The sequence below is a fragment of the Drosophila serrata genome, unplaced genomic scaffold (genome assembly GCF_035046125.1).
Source record: "Drosophila serrata isolate PLE 108 unplaced genomic scaffold, ASM3504612v1 contig_376, whole genome shotgun sequence".
NCBI classification, from domain to species: Eukaryota; Metazoa; Arthropoda; class Insecta; order Diptera; family Drosophilidae; genus Drosophila; species Drosophila serrata.
This window is the reverse complement of record NW_028257274.1, coordinates 1,583,868-1,606,903: the sequence shown is the minus strand read 5'-3', so window position 1 is coordinate 1,606,903 and position 23,036 is coordinate 1,583,868. Positions and strand designations below refer to the sequence as shown.

At 41.9% G+C, this 23,036-nt stretch overlaps 2 protein-coding genes across 6 annotated transcripts in view; one reads left to right on the top strand and one right to left on the bottom strand.

The window, feature by feature from the left end:
- LOC110191109 (uncharacterized) overlaps positions 1-3,972 on the bottom strand; it is a 68,952-nt gene extending 64,980 nt beyond the window's left edge. For 3 of the 4 annotated variants that reach the window (XM_086839668.1, XM_086839671.1, XM_086839670.1), the window contains exon 1: positions 2,424-3,972. The gene's annotated coding sequence lies outside the window, so the exon portion shown is untranslated. The remainder of the gene's footprint in view (positions 1-2,423) is intronic. The other variant, XM_086839669.1, reaches the window with a different exon arrangement.
- A 337-nt stretch (positions 3,973-4,309) lies between these two features.
- pHCl-2 (pH-sensitive chloride channel 2) lies at positions 4,310-16,108 on the top strand. Of its 2 annotated transcripts, none has more exons than XM_086839835.1 (2): positions 4,310-4,564; positions 12,241-16,108. In XM_086839835.1, the coding sequence occupies exon 2, from the start codon at positions 12,258-12,260 to the stop codon at positions 13,728-13,730; it is 1,473 nt and encodes a 490-aa protein (XP_086695961.1). In that variant the 5' UTR covers positions 4,310-4,564; positions 12,241-12,257; the 3' UTR covers positions 13,731-16,108. The 2 variants fall into 2 exon arrangements, with proteins under 2 accessions (XP_086695961.1, XP_020817570.2); XM_020961911.2 differs by lacking the exon at positions 4,310-4,564 and adding an exon at positions 10,639-10,954.
- Positions 16,109-23,036: the final 6,928 nt, after the last annotated feature.

Below are 23,036 nucleotides of genomic sequence, written 5' to 3'. Positions count from 1 at the left end.
CATCTCTTGGACGATTTTAAATTTCCTCCTCTTTTCCGCCGATAAGCAAATGAGGAAGTCACAGCGGTTCTTTGGAAAATTTTATTTATTTTTCTGTTCATTTTTCCCTACTTTAGTTATTTGCGCAAGTCATAGTCGTCCGTGTCAGTCGAGCGTTCCCAGTTCCCAGTTCCCCGGTCCCTGATCCCTGGTCCCTGGTCCCTGTTGCCTCTTCCTCGTCTGACTGATGCCTATCTGGATGTCTATGATGGGGCAGTTGTCCGCGGAATCGGAATCCAGGGGGAGACCGGAGTTCCGGAGAGGGGGCATCCGTGCACAAAATAGTTGTACAGGAAATGTTTTTGTCAGCGGTGCAAATAAAATTTCACACGCGAAAAGCAACCGATAAAATGTGTGACAAAGTTGCAGTTCTAAAGGCCAGTAAATATTTAAATACTCTTACTTGAAAATGTGCTTTCTTCTTTAAAATTATATTTCAAATGAAATTAAAAGTTAAATCCTACATTTGAAAGCAATAAACGAAGCGAAGGAGTCATTTCCGACCATATAAATCATATATATTATTGATCAGCATGAAGAGGAGAATCGATTTAGGCATGTCTGGGAGAAAAATAAATTTTTCGAGTTTTTTTTCAAAATTTGAAAATTTTATAAGGGGTAACATCATTAAAATTGTCAAAAATTGGCAAAAATTTCAATTTTCTAAAAACTAAAATTGAGTATGCAGATTTGTTAACCTATTAAAAAATAGCTTGAGAAAGGTTTCCGAATTTAAATTAATGCATTTTTGGCTTTGTTATGATATTTTTAAACTTAGATTTTTCGAAAAAATTGCCATATTAAAATAGTGCAAAGTATTAATTTTAAAATTGCGAAGGTTTTAAGCTTAGTTATGATCAATTTACAAATTGATGATTTAATTTAAATTTAAAACATTTATACAGAGTTATTACCCCAATAAAAACTAACCAAATAAAGTTTTTTGATTGAAAATAAACTAATTTTTTATTGAGGTATGATGGATTTTCTCAGCACGGGTATAGAAATGTCTGTTTTCCGAAGTTAGCTCCCTTTTTTTGTCTCTCTTGATTTTAATATAAATGTTAAATAAATACATCACAAAGTAATTCAAGTAATTTGATCTAAATCTGTACTAGTTTACCCATTAGTAATGGTACTTTTAGACACTAACTTTCTTGTAAAATCTATGAAAAACCTTACAACTCAACTTCCAACTTTAAACTGCTATCAAATCAAATTTGTTGTCATATCCGAAACTAATAAAAGAAATTCCCCCACAATGCAAAAGGAAATATATAATATAAAACACAATTTTTTAGAGAATGAGAAAGTTTGTAATAAAAATATTTCGAGAAATAGTCGTAATTGCGAAAACATTTTGCCATAGCAACTCTTAAGATTTCCATAGAAAGAATTTCTTTTTGCTTTGATGAAAAAAAGGGCAGAGAGTAAATGCGCAAAATGAAAACATTTTTATGCCGATTTGTGTGGGAAAGAGCAACGAAAATGATTATGACAATGATGATGATGTTGACGATGACAGCAGCAGCAGCAACAGCAGCAGCAACAGCAACAGCAGCAACATCAACTAGAGCAGTTAAAGTTGCTGTTGCAACAACCACAGAACTTTTTCTACACACCAAGAAATAATAATAATAAAAACTTTAGCTTGAAGGGCAGCAGTTGAAATGTAAATAAAATATTTTAAAAGTATCTGAAGCACATTTTAATATAAACTGTAGCAAACTTTATAGAATAAAACCTTTAATGTGAGTTCTCAGGCTATGCATAGGGGTTTTCTTTAAAATTTAAGGCAACAAAATCCATGACAATTTAAATGTATTTTTTACAGCCTCAAAACTATTATTTTTCTTATAGGCCTTTGATTATTTTTCCCGTGTAAATAAAGAATCAAGAGAACTAGATTGTTAGGTTATTGCAATGGCAACTTCATAATTAAATATTGTCAACTACACACAATGTTGCTGTTGCCGTGATTCAGTTCTGGCAGCTGAGACCGAGTGCAATTTGATGAGCTGATAGTTTGCCAGTTGCCATTCTGCCGGCTGGCCGACAACAGGAAGTGCGAAAACTATTAGTGGCACTTATTTATTCATTAGAGCCAGTTAGAGACACCCAGCACGGCGCTCCAATTATGCAGATCACTGGCACCAGGATGCTTAGGTGGGATGGGAAATGGAGTTGAGGATGAGGTTGCATCGAGATGCAGGAGCACGCCTGCTCATTTCATCATTTGCCCATTTGCATAATGATGATGCATTGCTCTGGCGGTGTCATTGCACTTTTCAGTTCGGTTCGAAGTAGAACTTGACGTTACGTTGAAGTTCAATGTGCGTGATGAGGTCTATACGCATAATGGGGCCTTTAACCCCCGCACTTACCTGCTTCTGATGTCTTTATAGGGAGGCCCGGTGTTCGGTCTCCGGTCTCCGGTTCGCTGTTTTACGGCTGGCAATCACTGGGCTTATCAGCACACACAAATCAGAGCGGATTCCGAAATATATATTTTTTATGGACGAGGCGAGAGCACATTCATAGGTATATATGGTGATTGTATGCAGAAGATGATATTTTAAGTGGAACCCTCCTTCTATGCTTTTATTTCCTGCGCCACACGATTTCCAGGGAACTCAAGCTCAAATTCAAACCGAAACTCAAGAGCAACTCAGCACACACACCGCACACACACCGCACAGCACAGCACACACACTGCACACGCACACACGCGGGGCGGGCAATAATAAAAGCGTAAATGCTTATTTATTTGCAAGTCGTTCGCAAAATGCGCTCTTGTATAATTTATGAAGCCCGCGCACACGACGTTGCCGCTGACCGAAAAAAATCGCAAAATGCTAAAGGAGAGCTCGACGACAAGCAACAAAAAATAACAACCGGCGAAATTGAACTTTTTTATTTGATATATTCTTCGGTTGACTATATGCTCATTGATGATTCTTTTTTTTAGGTTTTAGAATCGGTCAAGGGACCGCCATAAAAAGTTCCCTTTTCCGAGGGTCCGTCAAGTTAGCCCACACAATTTGAGATTGTCCAGTCCAATTTGGATATGTTCGCTATATTTTTTTTATTTTTCACCGAGGTCAGAGTTCAGCGCTGCACTGACTGCACTGACCGAGAGCGCCGGGGCAACTGCAGTCCATCAATCACGATGGGCAATCACGACGATTGCCAATAGCCGACAGGAAAGCGCTGATCAAGAGCCCGAAACCGAGATGGAGGAAAGCCGACAGCGACGAAACCCGAAACTGCTCACGATTCGGCGGAGCAATCCGCACAGAAGTTGGATAAGACCGGATGTAGCGCCTGAAAGCGTGCGATTCGTGCAACGTTCCAACAGCAACTGAACGCACAAAGTATCTCGCAGATACTCTACGGCCTGCGGTTGTTTTGGAGCCGCACTGCTGCTGAGCCCCCTGTGGAACCCGTTTCGAGAGTGGACCGCGAGCGCGAATGTGGATGGTGTTGGGGGATGGTTTTGGCGCCAACTTTGGAGAGTTTCAAATGCCGGCACTCCAAGTGGAGAGTGCGAGAGGAGAGCGCACGTGGAAAATGCCTAAAGCCGGAAAATTTAATCTAGGGAAATTGGAGTTCATCTTTTAACAATTGCTTTAAATTTTAAAATTTTATTTAAATATTATAAGTATTATATTTCTCATCATTCTTCGAAACAAACTTGAAGATACATATTTCAATATATATATTTCAAGGGATTATTATTTTTCAGATTCTTACAAAGTGTTTCTCTGCTTTTTAGCAATATTAAAATTATAAATAAATACACATACACAGATTTAAAATGATTGAACATTTGGATTATGGTTAACCCATATTTTATGTTCTATTTATTATTATTTATTTTATTTTATGCTATATAGTTTTATTTTATATTCTTAAATTAAACTCATATTTTTATGATAACTATTTTCTCTTGATTTTCTTTTAGTCTCTGCCGTGTTACGAATGAGACGAGCAAAACAAACATCAAAACCTCTGTAGAGTTGGAGAGCGCATGCGCACACTCACTGAGAGAAACCACTCGAAAGAGATAAAGATTCAAACTCATACAAAAAGTAAGAGAGCGCCAGAGTCAGCCGGCAAAGACTATGGAAATAAATGCCTCGAAATTGACAGGGGCGGCAGTTGGATTCGGATGAGCTCGTCAAAGGGGGAGAGGGAGTAGTTCCACTAAGTAATGGATAGGGGGGGAGGCTGGAGCATCTGCTTTGTATCTTGAGTGATAGCCAAAAGATACTTTCCCCCTCGCATCCACAACTCCTGTCGAGCGCATTAAGTGCGCTTGTAGCTGTCTATCAGACGGCCATGAATCCGACACACAAATCACCCCACGGAGCGCCGAACGATGATCCACTGCCAAGTGGAGGTGCCGGAGGATCCGAGGAAAGCCTACCCCTGATTCTCCCTGCAATTTGCAAACCGCAAGTGCTCGAGACACATTGGAATTCGCAATTCTCCCGCCGAGGAAATCGCATAAATCCATAGATCTGTAAGTCCTGAAATGCACACAATGCACACTAAAGATCCACACCCACATTCACTTCAACTCTTACTTCCCTCACCCATCGATCAATGGTCATCGGCAAAGGAATTTCCGTAGAAATATTTATGTACGCTAATTTCCAATGCCTAAGTTTGTGCAGGTTATGCACTGCAGAAAAGAAATCATAAGAAGATATTATGAATAGAAAGAAAACTTTAGTAATATAAAGAATTTTAGTAAGGCTTTCCAGCCTAATATATTATCAACTTTAACTGATGATGAGATGAAAGTTGGTTAGTTACAGCAATTAAAAGTTAAATTTAACTCTTAAATAAAACCATTAAAATGTATGTATTTAAAGTCTTCCTTTGACTATTAAAATGTACACTAAGGCCTAATCAAACTTTGAAATTTAAGTGACCAAAATGTGGTTGAATCTGCATCTAAAATATATTTTTGTAGTGCAAGGGAAACCGCATCATTGGCTGCCCGCAATTTTCGCTCGCGTGCCAGTTTGTTGCCACATTGCAGCAACATCAACAGCAAACAGCAAAAGGCACATTGCAACATCGCAGCATCGCCCATCTCCGAACGCCTTCAACTTCCCATAGAAACATTTGGCTGTCCGTTTTTGGCCACTTTACTCCGAGGGCAGGGAAGAAGCGACTCCAACCCCATCCTCATTCCATTCCAGAGATCTGTGGTCGGGGAGCTCTGGCGTTTGGTTTATGGTTTATGCGCCGCCGTTTTTGGTCTATTAAAATGATTGCAGTATTTACGTAGCGCTTTTCAGCCATAATTTGTATTTGCTATGCTCATCATCATCATCATTGGGAGTCCATCCAGCTCCCCCTAGCTCCATCCCAGCTCCATCCCAGCTGACCATCTCTCGCTCTGCGGTTTCAGTCTTTTGGCCCCGGTATCTTGCGTTTCCACAGCCCCGGGCACTTGACCCTTCCTGCTGCGTCTATGCTTTTCTATTGTTTATCTGCAACGAGCCAGGCCCAAACTGGTCTGGTCTCAGCTCTGCTCTGCTCCCTTCCATGACTGTGGTCCTGCTGCTCCTCCTCCTTCTCCGACTGTTGCGTTAATATTTCTGGCTTTATCGCCGGCGGCGTCACATTGGCGTATTTACCCATGATTATTGATCGCTTAATACGAATTTGCTGCTCTTCGTGTTTATTTGTGCAGCTTAGGAGATACTGCTGTCTCAGTATCAGTATCGAGGGGGGAGCTCTATTTTCTGGCATAAATATTTGTCGCAGCGTGATCAATTACAGCTGGCCGGGCTGAGCCGCAGATATAGAGTCGTTGACTCTCTCTCCATCAGTGTGTGTGAAAGTTGATTAAAATAATAATAATTGTCTGCCAGGCCGGGCTTAAGACTTTCGGTTTCACAGACTTCACGACTTACTGTGCGACTGACTGGCTTCATTCAAGTGCCAGTTATGCGATCATTGCAGACATAAATGCATTCTCATGGCAGAGGAAAAGAAAACAGAGGTAAAAAAGCAAGAAAGTCGAAGAGGAGGCTGGCGGATTTCAAAGTCAATTGACACGCCCACCGAGGACATTGAACTGCAAGCAGACAATAAAAAGGTTTCACTAAGAAAAATATAAATTACTATATATATTTATTCTAAATTACCAAGCAAATATTGTATACAAACTAATCATATATCGAAGCGAACTAAAATGATATAATTATTCTAACCATGAATACAATTTTTCTCCTATTAACAAACAATTTGAATCTTATACAATCTTCAAAAACATATTGTTCTTTCGGTGTAGCAACAAATAACCAGTTTAGTGTGGCACATTTTTTGTTCGAACTTCCGCTTAGTCAGAATGCTGCCAATTTTGACAGATTACAAGGCAACGAAAGAGCCTGCGGGCCAGTTTTTGGTAAGCCACCCGGCCATGGAACACACCGAGGATCCAAAGAGGAACCCTAATCAATGGGCTCAGTGCAGGCGATGCCATTGAACCACCGGGATTGAATTGGATCGGTGAAACAGTGGAAGAAGTGGGAATTGGCCCCAAAAAATGCCAGTTGGATAACCAAAATGGCCAGAAGCTGCCCCGCTGCTTTCAATTACGTGTGCTGGCTACCAACGAAAAAAAAAGAACAAAAATGCAAGCAGAGCCAAGCAAATTTATGGCCAGAACAGAACCAAGCTTCGCCTCGCTTTGGCTGCATTTAAAAACACGAAATCCGCAGACGCTGCCAACGATTAAGCACCGCAAATCAAAAGCCAGGCAAAAGTGCAAAAGGAAACCCCGAAAACCCCAGGAACACCAGAAACCGATGGAAATCCAACACAAGTCCGCAAATGACAAATGTTTGCACTGAGAGTTTTGGCCAAAATGCAACAAGAAAAGCCCCGAAAGGACGTCTGGTGGTAAGTCTGGAAGGGAAAACAAGTGGGGAAAAAAGTGAAAAACGGGCGAAAACAAACATAAAGTGTTGAATGCTGGCGGAAATCACTTGAAACCGAAAATAAATCAAAGGAAACAATAATGGAGCACCCGCAGAAACAAAGCCAAATCGAAGTGAAGGAAAGGCGGAAAATATCGCTGCCAGCTTCCGCCGCACCCAGTGGAAAAGCGAACAAAATATATATATAAAAAAAAGAATCACAATAAAAACGCCGGGAAATCTGCAGAAATAATAAAATAGAATGGACCAAAAACCACCAGCTGAAACAGTTGTAAAAAGCCGAGCTGTAATAAACGAGCTCGTGCTCCAGCAGAATCAAATGCATGACAAGCCCTCAAGCCATCTAGCCGCAAGGATCCAAGGACCTGGCCCGGCCCGGTGTCCTTGTCCGGCGAGTCGTGTGATTTATGTGCCATTGTCCGGTGTCCAATGTCCCGCGTCCAATGTCAACCTACCCGGCATCACCATCACCATCGTCTACTGGAAGTCTGGGCCAGCCTTAATTGCTGTGACGGTCAGCCAGGACACGCCTCCCCAATCCTACAATTACACCTGCGACTATTACTCACCTTCACCAGATGGAGGAGGAAGCCTTACCCGACGCTCAAATACCCGGTGCAGATTGGTTGCAATAAAATGAAGGTGAGATAAGGTGATACCTGAAAGCAAGTGCTAAGGTTAGCTTCTGGGAAAAGCATTAAATAATAATAAATACTTATATTCATTCTATGTATAATAATAAAATCAACAATATTCTTACCTTTATAACCCTCGATAACAGTTCATAATTAGAGAGCACTCCTTGGGCTTAATCTTCGGCAGAGCAAACGCTCGATTGCCGTTTAAAGGATTATAATTTTTGCATTCGCCCGAAAAACTAAAAACTTCAGACGCAAACTTTGCAGACAGTTTTTGTGCCATTTAAACTCCCTTTTTCGTTTCGGTTTCATGGGGAAAAGGGCTCCGACTTCGTCTCCCAGCTTCGTTTAGTTTTTATTTCGCCGAACGGCATTTGAATTCAAATGTGCTCTTAAATCGGCTTAGTTTTGCGAGCAGCTTTCATGTTCCAGGCGGCTTAAATTAATGCGCCAGCAGGGCTCCAAACAAAACAAAAAGAATTGGCACTCAAAAAATGGAAATGAAATATGAAAGCTTCTGCCTGGCAGCGAGGATGCAGCGAAAGGTGATTAAATAGTTGAATGGATTTTCCGCACTTATATGGCCTGCTCTCGGTGTAGTGAGTGATTTTAATTGATTTCAACTTGTCCGGCTACTGTGTTTGTGAGCCTTCTCTGGCTCTATCTAATCAACGCCACTTTCACGCCCACTTACAGTAAAAATCACTGCAAAAGTGTTGTGAAAATGCGATTGTAAACATTTTTAATGTGCCTTGTTAGTGGGGGGAGATTACGGCTTTGTCGAATCACGACATACCCTTTACCTTATTTTTTATGATGTGTATAAATTTGTCAGGTGAAAGGCATATAACAATTGTTACAGTATATCAGTGAATTATGATTGGGCTTACAGCTAAGTAAGTATTCTCTATGATATCTGCCATAAATTCGTATAAATAAATTATATTGCAGGAAGGTTACATATGTATCTCATAAGTTTATTTTATACTTTTTTTAGATCTGAAATATTTGGAATATTGAGAATACTCTTTAAAAATAATAAGATCCATTTCTACTTTATAAAAATCTCCTATTTTGTTAACAGCATGTGTGGCACTTGTTATGAGTGGTTGTAAATATTTATGGTCTATCTTTGACGCAGTCAATAAATTGAGATAAGACATCTGTTAAAACAATAAAAGGAAAGCTTAAATTGGCAATCATTTGTTGAATTTATTATAGAATATATTATTATAGTATACTTTTCTAAATACATAAATACATAGTAATGTTTACTAGTATAATTAATTTAGTGTAACACATGTTACTCATCCTTAAAACATATAACTCTTTACACTCTTTTAACACCATTTCCAGTTAAAGTACCTCTAGATGGATCACTCTATATTATAAATCAAACTTGTGGCCATTAGATAAACGTACAAACACTTGATATAGCCATCCATTTGCCAGCCAAAGAGTCCAATCTGCTGCGATTTCGCAGCTATCTGCGATGTTGTGGGCCGCCTGCTGCACGTGCCACGTGCCTCCGAGTCCTCCGAGTGCATTAATGAGGAAGTGGTGTATGTGTGTATGTATATTACAGATGGATACAAGGGAGGATAAGACGAGGTGTGGATGCCACTACAGTCACATGCTACTGCGTAATGCACTCCGACGTAGTTTTGTTTTCTACGTCGTCTGTGCTGCTGTGCAGTCATAAATTTTTATGGCTATCCATGAACAAAACAGCGGGAGGCGTTCTTGTTCTGAGTAAAACAGGGCGGGCAGCTCATCGCATCGAATGGTTGATTAAAGTGCTGATGAGGAACGCGGGACTCAATGTTGGGGGAACTCCAGGGGTTGGAGTCGGCTTCGAGTGCCTCAAGATGAGGCGGCGTGGATTCATTAGACTTCTCACGCACTTTACACAAAAGCCGAAGACAGTGATGTTTGGGACAGAGGAGATTATCTTACAGAACAAGAAACTGAACTTACTTTATTGTAGGTTATTTCTTAGAGATCAAGTATAATAAAATATAATAAAATGTGTAATATACAATTCCCTTCTTATACTCTTTGTAGTGTATTATAACTTCTAGTCAGAGGCTTGTAACTCAAAAAGGAGACATTTCCGACCCTATAAATCATATATATTATTGATCAGCAAGAAAGGGAGAATCAATCTAGGCATATCTCGAACAAAAATAAATCTTTCGAAAATTTTCCAAAATTTTAAAATTTTACAAGGGGTTACATCATTAAAATTGAAACCAAAATGTTAAATTTCAAAATTTTATTTATTCCATATAATGGAATTAATGGAAATTAATGCATTTTTGGCTTAATTATGATCGAATTATCGGAACTGTAAGGGTTATAGGAATTAAGGGTTCCTTTCTTGTTTAATTCATAATTTGCAATAAAATACATACACAAACAAATTCCTAGCAATTTCCTAAGCAAAAAGGGGGCCAATACTCTGGGCTTCTGTTGTCGAGTACTATTTTGGGGTTGACTCTCTCCAGACTGAAGTACTCATCGACATCCGTTGGCTAATCTGATCAAGTAGTTGCAGAAATATTTGTGCCAAAAATAAACCGCTTCTGACAAGGGGTCATCATCAATTATGCGATCGCCAGCGCTAACTGTGAAGTGCGACAGTGAATATCTTTCGCTACTAGTACTATGTACTATAAAAATATAAATAAAGACCGCCGACTGGCGTTTCGCTGGCCACTTAATCAAAAAGCCGGGACATGAGCAAACATTTCGTACTTACTCACTCTCTTTCTCTCTCTCCGGTGGCAGTGATAACCGCAATTAAAGGCATTACACGGCAGGTGAGGGAGAAGCCCCCAGCACTTACAGGCGCTTTTGGCCAAGTGCGATAAGGGGCCAAGAGCCACCGAACAATAATTGCCCGAACAAGCTGTCATGAGTGGCGGGGAATTAAAAGCTGCTCGCAATTAAAATAAATAAGTTAGTTAGTAATAGATATTACGTAGAACGAAGTGGAGCCGAACCCGAGCCGGTCCGACGGCCACCATCCGATATTCTTGGATGTCCGCGAACTTGCAACCCGTTGCCAAATAGTCAAATAGTTGATCGGGAAAAGGCCAAGCGAATGGCCGTGAAATCACAGCGCGCTCAACAAAGGAATACAAAAATTAAAAAGAAAATCATCGGGAAATTACCACTAAATCGAGACTCGTGATTCGGTGCAAAATATGACGCATTGGAGAATGGATATATTCAGATTTGTAACACTCTTCGGCTTTTTGGGATTAACAACTTCGTTTGGGATCGATCTCAGTGATCTTCAGTTGAAATTGGGTATGTCCTGCGAAAATGAAATGGGAATTTGTTTTAAAAAGCTAAAGAAATGTGATGCAAATATTATTTACTGTAGATTTGCTTAGGACTAAGGATCCGGAAATATTATTTTATAACTAAAAATATAAAATTAACTAATTTAACTAATTCTAGGAAACGACTCAGCTTAAACTTGAATTTTGATTCAATTTACATTTAGAACAAAAACAGTAAGCTAAAAATACATAATCTTTTCAATTACGTGTATTTTTATCGAACAACTTCGATAATTTAGTTTTAAATTGTATCAATACATTTAATGCACATTTATTTTTATGTGAACACATTTTAATTAAAATTGAACGAGAACTATATTTAATTTCATTCAATCTTATCAGAGTTTTAGTAATTTTATCGTCTATAAAGCTATATAAACTGATGTGACATTTACAACCTCTGGCGATATAAAATGTATTTCACCATTTTTAATGTCCAAAAATCTTACATTAAATTTATGAAGTATATAGAAAAATCAGTTTTTCTTTTTTTCAATTTATTTTTTTCCAAGGATAATGCTGTAAATCTCTTAATATGGAAACTTTACTTGAGGTTGCCATATCTTAATGACATAATATATATTTTTAGTTGTGTCTTGATTATTGCAAATACTGCGAAAAATTATCTGCACTTAAAAAACGTATCAATCATATGGCAATAGCTTGGCAGTTTAAAATTTATTCCCTCCCACTAAATATATTATGATTTCACAATTTTTTAAATACTTTAAAAATGTTACGGGAATTAGTATTGAGCAAGAACCTGCAGTTATATGTGTTTAGCTTTGAGATAAATTGAGTCAAGTATATAGTTTTAAAATATTTCGAATCTGTGATATCCTTTTTTTATACCCCAGGGTATACTACTTTTAATCAGAAGCTTATAAAGCAGTGAAGGAATCATTTCCGACCCTATAAATCATATATATTATTGATCAACACAAAAAGGAGAATCGATCTAGGCATGTCTGGGAGAAAAATAAAATTTTCGAATTTTTTCCAAAAATTGAAAATTTTACAAGGGGTAACATCATTAAAATTGCCAAAATTGTAGAAAAAATTGAATTTTTTAAATTTGAAAACTGAGTATGCAGACTTTTTATTAAATTAAAAACTAGCACGGGAAAGGTTTCCGAATTGAAATTAATAATTTTGTAGCTTAGTTATGAGTTATTTAAACTTCGATTTGTCGAAGAAATTTGTCATATTAAAATATTGCTAAATATTGATATTTTACATATTTTCCCACAGGTGCCAATGGATCGGTTATGCTGGCACCCAAGAACGACTCCAACACCTATGATGTATCCCTGAATATTACGGAGACTGTGAGCAGTGGATGTCCCTCGCTGATGAATGCCGCATCCTTGACACAAATGGAGTTGGTGATTCGGCTGACGGACAGTTGTCGCTACGACAGGATGGTGCCACCACAGAAATTCGATGAGAATGGCGAACCCGTGGCCATTCCCATATATGCACGATTCTATATCTATGTGATGAAGAACCTGGACTCCAGTGACCTGCAGTTCAATGTGCAGGGTCTCCTGCAGCTGCGCTACAAGGATCCGCGCCTGGCCTTCTCGGAGTACATGCCCCATCGGCGGCAGCCCATTATGGGCGAGCAGGGACTGAAGCAGCTTATCTGGGTGCCACACATCTTCCTGACCAACGAGCAGACATCGAGTATTCTAGGCACTAGTGCCAAGGATGAGCTAACAACCATCTATCCGGATGGCACAATCTTGGTATCCACTCGACTGCAGGCGACCCTATACTGTTGGATGAACTTCCAGAAGTTTCCCTTCGATGAGCAGAAGTGCACCACAATCCTGGAAAGTTGGATGTACAACACCTCGGTAGTGGAACTGCACTGGGAGACCAACAATGCCGTGAGCTTCGACACACAGCTCCAGCTGACGGAGTACAACCTAATTGGATCCCTGTACAACGAGTCCATTCGCGTGTCCAATGGCACCGTGATGACCCATGGAGCCCTGGAGGGTAACTACAGTACCATTAGCTTTAGCGTGCTGCTAACCCGGGAGGTGGGCTACTACGTCATTGACTACTTCCTGCCCTCCGTGATGATAGTGACCATCTCGTGGGTGACCTTCTGGCTGCAGGCGGATCAGACACCGGCCCGGACCACCCTTGGCTGCACCACCCTGCTGTCCTTCATCACGCTCTCCCTGTCGCAGGAGAACAATCTGTCCAAGGTTAGCTATGTGACCATGTCCGAGGTGTGGTTCCTGGTCTGCACCATCTTCATCTTTGGCAGCCTGGTGGAATTCGCCTTTGTGAACACGATCTGGCGGAGGAACAACGATTTGCAGCTAAAGAAACGCACCACCAAATACATTGTGAAATCCACCTTTGTGCCGCATATAAAGAAGCATCGGCGCCATGGCTACAAGCGAACCGATAGCACCATGAGCACCACCAGCATGGACAGATCCTGCAGTCCCAACAACACGGTCATCACCATCGAGACGCCAATCATAATCGGAGGAAGTCTTAGCCGCGAGGACTCGGCCATCAGTCTGGATGAGAATGACGAGAACGAGAGCTCGGGAGGATCATCGTCGGGTGACTCGACGAAGGAGAAGCCACCGCAGACCTTCGCCACAATGACCCCCAAGGAGGTGTCCCTGTGGATTGACAGGAAGATGCGCTTCGTCTTCCCGCTGGCCTTCATTCTGTTCAATGCTTTATTTTGGACCTTGGTCTACTGCCTATAATATGGGATTTATTATGGACGGGAAAGACAAAAGAGGAGCGATACTGTGATTCTGGAGCATCCTCACCTCATTATGATATAGAACCCTAGTCTTAGTGCAGCAGGGGTGCCCAAACTTCGGGCGCAGTCCCTTCTCTTTTCCATAAATTTTTTACCTTTCCCAAGAAAGTATTTTCGTCTGTTAGAAATAGAAAATCAGAGAGAGAGCGAGCCCCTGTGCTCCCAGGTTGGGCATCCCTGCTTCAGAACCCACAGCCCCGACAGGTGATAGAGTTTCCTCCAGCCGGGCCGTACGTGTTATGTAGTCTGTATTTGTTTCTAATAAATTATATGTTTTGATACGCCAGGCAGCTTTTCCTCAACACCAACACCTCTCCCTCGCAATTCCAGTTAAGCCCCACGCACGTACGGAGCTGATAAATGTGCTCCTATTAGAACCGGACGGGGCCATAAAAAGAAAACCAAAGACAAGGGGCGAGGCGGCAACAAGTTGGCGATGATGGGGCAGTCAGGAGCAGACAGCCAGCGCGATATTTGTATCAATGAAAAAATCATAATGCCAGCACGCCTTGCCTCGCCACGCCGCCACTCCTCCACTCCGATTTTTAATTAATTGCCCATGATGGGACTGTTGAAAAGTCGCAATGGAGGAGGCTGCTCTCCAGCTCTTGCTCTAGCTCTGGATCCTCGGAATCCTATGGAGTGGTGAACTACTACTACCAGCTCTTGATAAATTAACGGCACATGCAACACGTAAATTGATTTTAAATTGCCTTATAAATGAACTCCAATTCGCTGTGCAATAAACAATGTGAAAACTCGGGTCGGATGGGATCGGATAGGATCGGTTCGTTTTGGGATTCACTTTGGAGCAGGCCAGGCTAGAAGCCAAATAATTTTGTACCGGTGAGAATGGGAATTAATTTGCAAGGTCCATAACTTAGATCGATCCGAGGCAGCATTACTATGCAAAGCCAATATCTGGCCATCAATCTGCTCCCTCGAACTGGAAATCGAACTCGTTTTAACAGCCCGCCCCGAGGTGTACATAATGAGATGTAATCTGTCAAAATTAAGTGTATCGCCGGACTCGGTCCAGTAACAACAGTTCTTCACCCTTTCCGGGGAGGAGGAGGCGGCTGGCCAGGCCAGGCCAGGCGATGCTGGCCAGTTTGAAAATTCGTTCGTTCGTTCGGCTGGCAGAAACTTTTCGAGGCTCAACAACAAGTTTATTGAACTCCAGTCGCTCCAATGCGAGGGCCGTTCATGGCGTTCCTGCCACCGGATGTTCCCATGTCAGGCGGTAAGCCCCGCCATATGATAGATGCCCCGAACAGCTGTCCGCTGTGGACTTATCAAGCGGCTCCCGTAATTTTTTCGAGGCGCTAAAAAACCCAAAAAGCAAACCAAATGCCAGGGCTCAACTCCCTCAACAGCACTTTTCTTTATCGATTGAGAGCAGGTCAGAGCTGTGCAGAGTTCATTTACACGCCGCTGCCTATATTTGCTTAGCTTAACTTCCGATTCCCGAGACTATATTGTGGAGAGAGCAGTTGAGGGACCGCGGGAACTGCCAGCCCTCTTCGCAAATGAGCTGCATAATAAGCAAGGGCCTCTCCTTTTGCACATGAGAATTACAGACATTTTCATTTATTATTATGTGGTCCGGTCCGGCCTTATAATTTGCAGTCACACGTCCCCGCATCTCTGAACCATGAAAAGCCACCGACTCCAGCTCCACTCCGACTCCAACTCCAACTCCTCCTTTAACCGCAAGCTTGGAAAAACTATATATAAATGGGTAAATTAATAAACAAACTGAACAGAACAAAAGAACCAACACGAAACTCGGAGTTATTGTAATGCGTTGCCTAGACTTTGAACTCGGCTTTTGCCCATCTAGCGACGGGGTACTTGAGCTACAAGAGCCGCAGGAGGTGATAACAGAAAATTCCAGACACGAATACAAATTGTTATTAAACAATTGCTACCGATAACTAAAATAAATATTGGCAATACTATCAATAAGGGTAAATATTATTGTATTCCTTTCGGAAGAAGTTGTTTCAGGAAGGAAGCTAAATAAATAAATGTAAATGAAATGTGGTTAGGATTAGGCTACGATTATAATAATGATAAGTAGCATGAATATCACAAATCAGCAAAAAACCTTAATAAATATGCATTCTCTTAATTATATAGAACTAAAAATATAAAATCCCCATTTTTTATATATGTCTTTTTCCCTCTATTAATGAACCTCTGTTTATTTTTGATACAATCCACCTTAAGTGGATCATAGCTACTTTCACCGAAGACAAATGTGCCCCCGTCTTGCTTACAAATAAACGACAAATATACCATTTATCTTGCAATCCAAAGATCTTTCAGAACTACTTAGTTTCGGAGGGCATTTTGTAGTCGTGGGCCACAAGATTCGATGCCAACCCTCATGTAAATACTCATTGCATTAGTCGCTTTATTTTTAGATGGTGGGAAAAATTCTATTTCGAGCGCTCAACGCGACTCAGATCTCCTATCTGAACAGAACTCAGAAACTCAGACACTGAACTGAGAAACTGAGAAACAAGGGGAGCAGTCACCATCATTGTTGTTAGTTTTGGTTAGCCAATTTCTGTGCCGTGTTTGAGGCCTGTCTTTTGGTCGTCTGGCCGAGGCCTGGGCTTGAGTTTGGGCTTGCGTTTGGGTTTGGGTTTGGTGTGGCTCCATTTCCAGTCCAGTCACGCTCGGTGGGCGCCGGTTCAGAAGTCAAGTACGAGCCGTGGCCGAGGCGTGCGAATGAGCCCAGGCAGCAGCTTGGACATAGGCTCGCTCCATCCAATCGATTTTATGACTAATAGATGCCTTAAATAACTGGCCAATACCGGCTAATTTGGCCAAAGCCGTGTGCAAATTTAATGCACATCATGGCACAGGCCCACGGACAGTATCGGGCATTAGCATAAGCGTTCGCCCCGGCGGATTAAGTTGCCAGCCGGTAGCCGGGTAGTCGGGCAGCCGGGCAAACCGCATGGCTAATGAGAATGCGCCACAGCGCAGCTTCGTGTCCAGTTTCCAGCCTCCAAAGCTGGTCCAGCTCCAAGACATTGGAGGGACTGGCATTAGGTATTTACATGCTGCATGCCACAACCTATTAACAAATTGCAAACAAAACCGGCGACCGCACAGTAGCCGCCCATTCCGAGAGGAGCAACTGCATCGGGGATCGGGGATTGGGCTGCAAAAGTGGGCGTGCATTCTAAATTATGGTGCTAATAAGGAGCTGCCTTGGCGGCTAATTTAATGGAATGCAAACGCGATGCGTTGATCCATCCGGAAGATGCGTGGTCCGAGATTCCAGCTGGCGCTGCCTTGACCCCTCGCCGGACTCTGGCGATGGCGCCGGGCGATTAGGTGCATGCAACCTGTAGACCCACACTTGGAGCACCGGTGGCGCCTATAATACCGCAGCTCACCATAGCACACAAAGATTTGAATCATTCACTTGGCTTAGGCCTTGATTCGCCTCGGGCCCAAAGCGTTTTGCACGTTTTTCCAATGAAGCTGCCGATCCCGTCCCGCGGTCATAATTAATGGAAATTGCAAGGCCACTTGGAAAAATTAAAAGTGAAGAAAAGGTAATCAAGGTTAAGAATTTTTAAGGAGACTTTGGGGTTTTTTTTTTACTCAGCGTGACGTATCAATTCTTGGAAAAATATACCATTATCTCCAGATAATATCTTTGAGAATTTGTCCAACAAAAGATATTAAATGAGTCAGGTTAATATTTATACCTGATATGATAAACATTTCAATATCCTTTTTTGGCATGATGATGCCCAACCCAGTTGGGTATTTCTTGCCATGTAAATCCAACTGGTTATGGGTAGACCACGCCCCGCCCTCAAGCTTCTGCGATCGATCGATCCCTCGACTGGCCATTTCTTTTGGCAAATACCTTCTGCAGGTAGCAGCCATGTGACGACTTCGCTGGGTTATTCAGACATGGCCAGGGGGCGGCGGTTATTAATTAGTATCTGCTTATCGCCGGCGCACTCGACTCGAACATTTGTCATAGATATGTGTACCAAACAAAGGTATCTGCGGCCACTCGTGTCCACATGTACTCCGAGTGTGTACTCCATATGGCGGGGGAGTGGTCCCCGGCGACGACATTAGCGTGGCTCGATCTTATCGCAATGTTTTGCTGGCCGTGTGACACTATCTCAAACTGGAAGCGAGTCGGCCGAGTCGGCTGAGTTGTGGGTTAGCCTTAGCCCATCCGCAATTTATGGTAGTACATCCCGAAAAATGGCCATTCTAATTTTAGGTCGTGTCATGCCGGGAGCAGCAGGCCACAAATTGATTCGACTGGGCTTTAATTAAACACGATATCGATAGTGCAAGTGCAGTCGGTTTTGGTGGCGCCACCAAAGTTGCGGCAGCGCCCCGTTTAAGCCGCATTGTCAAATGGTAATCAAGTACGGCATCAACCTGTCGCGGTTATCGCGCCAAGTGCGCTAAGCAGCAGCCACCGAAACTGGCGCAGAGACAAACAAGCATGACTGGCACTGTCCCTGGGATGTAAATCATGTACAGCTTCTAGATGGATGACACGTTTTCAGAGGCCAAGAACCTTAAATTAATGAAAGTGTTCACCCAAATCTTACTGCAACTATAAATTACTTTGAATCTTATTTAAGAAATATGAATATGAACTTCCTTAAAGAAATGTAAATATTTCTTATTCAGTGCTCTTGCTAGGAGTTCTATTTAATTTGCAACTCGTTTGTGAATGATTCAGGGCCTTGGGGCAGGCCTGATGGAGCTTCTGCCTCGGCTTTGTGGCTGCTTTTAGAGCTGTTCGCTTGCCGCAAACGAGGCAAGCGCAAAGCAAACTTCTGCAGCATGCAACTCCTGGCCATTACTTCCACCAAAGATGCTCAGTACACACACACACACGAGCCCACAAAAGTTAAGTACGCGGGCCAAAAAGCAACATGGAAAAAAATTAGTTAAAAGATAAACATGGCACGCCAGAAGCGAGCGCAGACAAAGCCAAAGTCAGAGCCAAAGAGCAGGGCCAAGGGCACCTTGGAGGGAGCGAAGATGAACCTAACATTTTTGGTAGAAGGAGTTCCTCCTCCTCCACCTCATCCTGGCCAGGGTCTGTCGTGCTGCTCTTGGCTTTGTCTTGATTATGTGGGTACGGCAGCCACCAAAATAAGATACTCGCGGCATTCTGCTGGCCCCAAACTGCATATACATTCTAGGCAACTTTGTTGCCGCATCTTGTTAGCCAAACTCTGAAATGAAGCTGCAAAGAAGCATCTCGAGTTGCACAATGGCTGGCTGGCTGGATGGCTGCCTAGATGGCCAAAATAATTGCTTAAAAGGCGCATTTTAAATATGGCCAAATAACAAAGCGAACGCACATTTCTGAAGATGCATGGCCGCAGCTAATTAAATACAAACACGTGCCCACATAACTCAAACTCCGATTCTTTGACTGCTCTGGTCTACAGAGGAAAATATAAGTAAGCCGGTAAGAATTCAGCATTAAATATTAATCAAAAATGTTTAGCTATTTGTAAACTGAAGAAACAACCTGAAAAATCAAAAGAGACTCAGTTTGAATACTTTCTATTACTTTTATCAAGTTTAAACTTTAGGTAATTCAATATCAAATGCTTAATTTTTTCTCTTCAGAATTTCGATTTAAATTATCTATATTAATTTCATAGTCATTGATATTTTCCCCCTGTGTAGTAATACTATTTCTTACATCATAAAAGCATTTCGGCGGACCAAGGGAGTGTCTTCTTTTGGCACAAAGACGAAGCTTTGTCTGCAGGTCGCAGAACAAGCTAAAATTGCCCTGTGTGTCGCTGTGCCGTTTTTAATTAAATTCATAAATCAGCATGAGAGCGTGGAGCAATGTTGGGTCCGAGTTCAGGGGAATATATATACGCACGCCAAGTCAAAAACAACTATAGTTTGGGAGCTGGTGCATAAAAATATAATCCGAATTGTCCAAGGACCACTTTGCAGATTGTCAACCAGCCATCAGTCTCGTTCGTCATTCGCCATTGACTTTGGCCAGATGCTGCTCCTGCTGATGCTCCTGATGCTCCTTCAGCGGAAGCTCTTGAAATGCGAGAGGACGCGCACATAATTTGTCTTAATTGAATGCCCAGCGGGGTCGGGGTATATAGTAGATATAGACGGCAAGTCGGAACCCTCCCAGATGAATGTCAATAGCAGCAAAATATTTGCCTTTCATTGTTCATGCAAATGCAAATGCAAACCCAGACTCAGACACAGACACGGAGCAAGAGCAATGTCTGACTGGCTGACGAAGACGCCAGCGCCGTCAACTTTTCACTTCATAATGGAAAGTTGCGAAAATATTTTGATTAGTTTGTGTCTTCATCCCGCGATCCAGGCGGACTCTGGCAGCGGCAGCTAAAATAATTAGTCTGTCGAGAGCATTGTTTGTTTGCACTGGGGCCGAATCGAAACTTTTTTGGTCTGCCAGGCTCGCACTTTTCGGTTTCTGTTTGAATTTCGGAGCAGTAATATTTGGGCCCGGCATTTAAATGTATCTCAGGCGGATCTCATTTGATTTACCCAGACAACGGCGGTCCCACTCCGACTCTCTCAGCCAGCAGCCCATGAATATATATACACTCGTAAATGGCCAAAAACTTTGTCAAACCAAAGGAAAACACACACCCAACGAGACCATGGAGACGCATTAGGAGCTGGGAGCATGGAGCTTGAAGCATGGAGCACGTGGCATGTGGCACGTGGTACGTGGTACATTCTCGATTTCTCAGCGATGTTGTTAATGGCAACAGTTGTCAAGGCTGGCAGGGAACGAAGGGAAAAAAACAACGAAACACCCGGATTCCGGTAGATATATGTGGGCATAAATAAAACCCGACCGAAAAAAAAATATATATGTATATATACATATAATGAATTTATCAAATGAAACGAAGCGCCGGCAGGGGACCTGGCACCTTATCTCCCGCCCCAGCTTCCGACTGTAAGACATCTCTGGGAGCATTTCAAGCAAATCAAGCGAATTAAGTGGTGCTCATGTGGATGTGTGGATCTGTGTACCAAGAAGGTTACAGCATTTAAATAATATACGTAGGGTAACTAAAGAACAACTTTTACTAGACACAACTTGCCTCTATGACATTTTCCATAGGATAATAAGCAGGATTTCTTGGTTTAATAGCATCTCTGAGTTTTCCTCTGGATAATTCCATATTTCAACTTTAAGTGACATATTCCTATATTTAATACACAAATTAACTAAGTAATACCCTTGCATTCAGAAGCATAAAATATAGTGAAGGAGTCATTTCCGACCCTATAAATCATATATATTCTTGATCACCAACAAAATCTGAATCGATCTAGCCATGTCCAGTTGAAAACAAACATTTAAAAATTTTTTTCAAAATTTGAAAATTTTATAAGGGGTTACATCATTAAAATTGCCAAAAATTGGCAAAAAATTAAAGTGTGCAAATTTGAAAACTAAATATGCAGATTTGTTAGCCTTATAAAAACTAGCACAGAACAGCTTTCCGAAATAAAATTAATACATTTTTAGCTTAGTTATAATATTCGAAAAACATTAAAATTACCCAATAAAATTAGACTAAAAAATATCGATATTATATACCTTAAATACAGATAGTTTAGGTTATCTTGGTTTTACAGGAATGCAAAGAAGCCAATGATTGAAAGAAATCATATTTATTTACAAGTTTCTATATTAAATTTCTCAATCTAATTACATGAATTAATTATTTTTTAAGTGCACTTATATAGAGCCTCGTGTGTTCTGGAATTTCTTTGGCTGCATTCACAGGCTGCATTTCAACTCGAGCGGAAGTCAAGTGCCGCCAAGTGGGTGGCTTGGAACACTGTGATGCCGTGTGCCTGATGGCTGATGTGATGTTATGTGATGCGATGTGATGTGATGTGATGTGATGTGATGTGAACTGGTGGCAAGAGTTTCAATTGAGCCAGAGAACTGCGTAATGAGGCGTCAGTGCCTGGGCTCTGTGCTAAATAATTTCGTTAGAGCAGAGGCACAAAAGACAGGCGCAAGGCGAAATGAAACTGGAGCAGGCCCAGGCCCCGAGTCATTAATGATGCTCGCACCGAATTAAGTGGAACGCCGCCTTGTAATCACTACAAAGCTCTAAAATTAATCATGCGACCCGGTGCCGCGGTACCACACTTCAGACCTCTCCATCTTCTAACATTTGTTTAATGGAGCCCGGTCGAGGGGACATTTATTTCGGCGAAATTCAGTGAAATTGAAATGCCTGACTCGCTGCTGCTGCTGCGAGGCGTGCCACTTGTCTCCGAAGTTCAACTCGAGTGATGAACTTCAAAGGGAAGATACTTGTCTTGCCAAGATACCCGAAACTGGAATTCCCTGCAAAATGGCTTACTTAGCACCTGAAAGTTGGTCTTTAGGAGGGAGTTATCAAAGGATATAATTACTAGGTAATACGAAGTGTATTCTTATATACAGCAGCGTTTAAACATACCTTTTTTAAAGTAGTCTGTCTTAGGAAATTATATTCTATTAAGAAACCTTTTGGAATAGTTAATGTCCTTTCCGGTGGAAAAACATGGCAGACTTCTAGGCACATGACTTGCAAAGAGGCCAACGCGAAACTGTCGCTTTTGCGGCAAAGTTTGTCTTACACTTGTCTGCCATTCAGTGCAAGTTGTCGCGAAACTTTTTCAATAAGCCTGCACTTTTATCTTTGGCCCGTGTTTGTTTGCGGCTACAAAGTTTGCTGTCTTTTAGATGGACAGGAAGGGGAACCTGAGAACTTGGAACTTGGAACCTGGAACGCAGAACGCAGAACTCTAGAACCTAGAACCTAGAACCTTTCAAGTTAATAACGCAATTTTATGGCCAGCTGACTCTCAGGGGTGTGGACTGGTCGTGTCTGTGGTTGGCCAGGGCTAAATGCAACCATAAATATCGCAGGCCATCAATCAGTCAGTCCATCAATCAGCCGCCTAACACCCGCTTAGGCGAGTGACAAGAATTCGATGTCAAATTGTTTATTGCTTATGGCAACTGTGTCAATGGCCGGCAAGCAGTTTATCAATCACGCTTCGATCCGATCGGTGCGATGCCCTGCCAATTGAATTCAATTTCAATTTCGCAGCAGATTGCAATCGAAGCCATAAAAGAGCACTTGCATCATGACGACGACGACGACGATGACGACGACAACAGGAGTTGCTGCGGTGCATC